Source organism: Merops nubicus, unplaced genomic scaffold (genome assembly GCF_000691845.1).
Source record: "Merops nubicus isolate BGI_N331 unplaced genomic scaffold, ASM69184v1 scaffold34071, whole genome shotgun sequence".
NCBI lineage: Eukaryota > Metazoa > Chordata > Aves > Coraciiformes > Meropidae > Merops > Merops nubicus.
This window is the reverse complement of record NW_008588237.1, coordinates 1-3,359: the sequence shown is the minus strand read 5'-3', so window position 1 is coordinate 3,359 and position 3,359 is coordinate 1. Positions and strand designations below refer to the sequence as shown.

At 44.5% G+C, this 3,359-nt stretch overlaps 1 protein-coding gene across 1 annotated transcript in view; it reads right to left on the bottom strand.

The window, feature by feature from the left end:
* The window catches only part of MYBBP1A (MYB binding protein (P160) 1a), a gene marked incomplete at both ends in the record, with an annotated part of 22,936 nt that extends 19,582 nt beyond the window's left edge, over window positions 1–3,354 (bottom strand). Inside the window, 5 exons of the mRNA XM_008949210.1 lie at window positions 204–394; window positions 1,394–1,501; window positions 1,951–2,025; window positions 2,418–2,501; window positions 3,331–3,354. Of these exons, the coding sequence (XP_008947458.1) occupies window positions 204–394; window positions 1,394–1,501; window positions 1,951–2,025; window positions 2,418–2,501; window positions 3,331–3,354 (482 nt within the window). The remainder of the gene's footprint in view (window positions 1–203; window positions 395–1,393; window positions 1,502–1,950; window positions 2,026–2,417; window positions 2,502–3,330) is intronic.
* Between the last annotated feature and the right edge of the window lie 5 nt (window positions 3,355–3,359).

Here is a 3,359-nt window from a genome sequence, read left to right as displayed (position 1 = left end):
GAAGGAGACAGAACATGTCCTGAGCACTGCAGGCTGTGCCTCTTGGGAGAAATGCCAGGGCTATAATTTAGGAATCTGTGTAACAGTCAGTGCCTAACCCTTAACAGCACCTGCAGTGGCAAATACAGGCAGGTATCAAAACAAAAGCTGTTAGCCAAGAGATGGAGAATGTTTTATTTAATGCTCCTTATCTAAGAAATTACCTGGGAATATTTTTCTCATTTACAACAGTAGGTGAGCCAAACAGCTTCTTCAGATTTTTAGGTTTCAGAACACCAGGGAATTTCTGTATGCCCACAAGCAAAAGGTGCAGGTTCTCTGGAGATGCAAAGGCTGAAGCCAGGTCACCTTGCAAGATGCCAAACAGGACCTCCTCAAACACAGCTTCAGGAACCTTGAGGGATAAAGATAAGAGCATATGAGAAACATCCAAGGGTGTGTTACTAACTTGCTGTGTAGTATATTCAAATATCTGAATTGTTGGGCACTTTACTGAAAGCTTGCAGAGTTCTGGAAATTTCAGAATTAGTCTTTATGGTGATACAACCAAAAATCAATAATGGATGTGTTCAGTACAGCCACACAGTCCCCAGGTGCTTCACCATGTGGAGCAGGACAATGTTGTCATCAGACAGCAATTCTGGACAACTGACTCCAGCTGCAATTGTTCTCTAGCTATCTGACTGCAGCCCAGGGAGGAGGAAACACTCTTCTATTAGCTTTTAATCATATTTCCCCAAAATAAGTTACTTGTTTTGATAAGATTTGCTGGTAAACAGTTGTATTCAATGTTTTTAGATAGAACTGGATCCAACGTTTTCATCAGTAAAATAAAAAAAGAAAAAAAATGGTTTTAATTTGTATTTTTTCAAAATCATTTAAACCTAACATCAACTAAATGGCCCAGAACAATACCATGCAAAACACTACTTCATTCTGATTTTACACTCTTAGTATTCAGATCTACAAACAATATCCACATAAAAGAAGGAAATAAACAAACTCTCTTCTTTCACTACATACTCAGAGTTCCTTCACTCTATGTCCCCACATCGTTTCACTGCCAACAGCCCAAAATTCAACCCTAGGCCCTGGCTTGGTGCATAAAAAAGAAGGTCCAGAGTTTTCAGCATACTTCTATTTAAAAAAGCAAAGGGTCTAATGTTCCACACAAGCAAGTCAACCAGGAGAAACCAGGCTGTGGGTTTGTCCAGGATCAAATCAGACCCAGCTAAATCAGAGCATCCTTCCCAGAATAAAAGCACCTGGGAAAAGAAGCTCCCCCAGTTCAAACTCACTCTGCCACACACACCCCCTTCAACTTCCAACCATGAACAAACTGAGGGAAAAGCAGTCCCTGAAGCAGAGTCCTCCCTCCTGCCACCCACCACACCTCAGACATGATGTCAACCAGAGTTTTGCGAGGGAGATCTCTGAGGTGTGCTTGGTGATGTGCCAGCTGCTGGAGAAGCTGGATGCTCTCCAGAAGAGCTTTCTGGTCCTAGAAAGGAGAGAAGCCAAAACAAGAGGACATATATCAAAGATTAAGCTGAAGGCTCAGGTAATAATCCACACTTGAGACCCTTACGCCTACTTGTAATAAGAAACTCCCACAAATGCTTCCTGACAGGCCACTCAGCTTCCCCAAAAAATGGTCTTTTCCAGCTGTATATGACCACAGATCCCTTCCTTCCAGGAGAGACAGGAGCCTCCTGTACTGTCTGACATACCTCCAGTACTGTCTGGAGTGTTCCTACACTCCAGTGAGGAACAGAGATTTAAAAGGCACAAAAAGTCCACGGATAATGCAAAAGAAATGAACTGAACTTGATGCTCCAAGTCCCATCTCATTGGCTAGCCAGTGAGCCAGCCCTCCCCTCTAGACCCCCTCCCCACTTCAGACAGCCCTAGAACCAGCACTGACCAACCCCAGAACAGCAGCAGCCTTACCTTAACAAGCCGGCCAGACTGAAACAGAGCCATAACTCCAAAAAAGTTTCCAAAAGCAGCATTTCTCACAAGTTTCTGAAAAGGGGAGGAAAAAAAAAGGTGGGGGATTATAATTCCACTTCCCTGAGCAGTTAAGATTTTACATTCAGCTACAGCTCCGACCAGTGGAACAAGCTGGGTGGAAGATCCAACCCTGAACACCCTGCCCCATGAAGACAACATACTGAGGAGCAATGTTTTAGAGCAGGCCTGGATTAGCTTTCCATCACACAGGGAAATCTCAGCTAAAACAGGACCAGATGACAATGTCACCAACATCCAGCTTTCAGAAATGTTTCCATTATTTCACTATAGTCATTTATTTTAGCCAGAATCCCAAACCTAAATATCCAGACACCAAAGCTTCAAAGAACTGAGAACAGTTAAATTAAACTAGCTCTTGGCAATGCTGCTCTGAGCCAACTCACCTTCTTCACTTTTTCCAAGTTGTGCTTTTCTTTTATCTGTTCCAGGACACTGCACAAAGGGATCTCCTCAAAAGCCTGCAAAACCTGAGGAGATGGATAGAATAGCTCAGTTTGCAGTTCTTCCATTTTATGGAGCTTGAGTTCAGCCAAAAGAGCTCAACAGTTGTTGCACTGCTTTATTAGGCCAGAACAGAGACAACTAGATCAGTAAGAGATGTGTCAGAATAGGAACTAGTGTAGACAGAAATACACGTCCTCATATTCCTACTTTTTTTTTCCCTTGTACATGACATAGTAGGATTAATAACAAGAACATTTTGCTGCAACTGCATGGCCCTGTAACAGCAGCAGTGAAGCTTTTCAGCATGGACAAGTCCCTGATCTGAGTGGGAAGAACACAGGCTCTTCTGTATTATCAGCTTCTAAGGGGAGGTCAGATCTCACTGGTGATCCCAATTCCTGAGAATCTTCCACATGTTACAGGCTCAAAGGGCATGGAGAAAGAAACCCTCTGAAGCCTGTGTTAAAGAGATGGCTTTTCAGATCTCCCACATAAACAGCCCAACACCAGGAGCACATCAATTTAAAGAAATCACAAGAGCTCTAAATGCAGCATAGCTGAAAACCTAGTCAAAGCTTGCACATTAAGGATGGTTTTTGAAGCAGGACTCCGTAAAGCGAGTGTGACAGTGGTACAGCTTATACCTTTCTATGGGCTTCTAAAACTAGGCAGCCTCACTTAAAACTGCATGGTTTTTCTGTGCATGATGCAAAAGCCTTCCCTGCCATCTGCATGCGGAAGCTGCCAGAGAAGAGCCCTCCAGGCTCCTTCCAGAGGGCAAAGCGGGACCGGGGGCACCGGCGAGGGCTGGCGAGGGGCGGCGGAGCCCCCGCCCTGCTCCGGAACACTGACCTGCGCCAGGGCCAAGCTGAAGCCCGGCC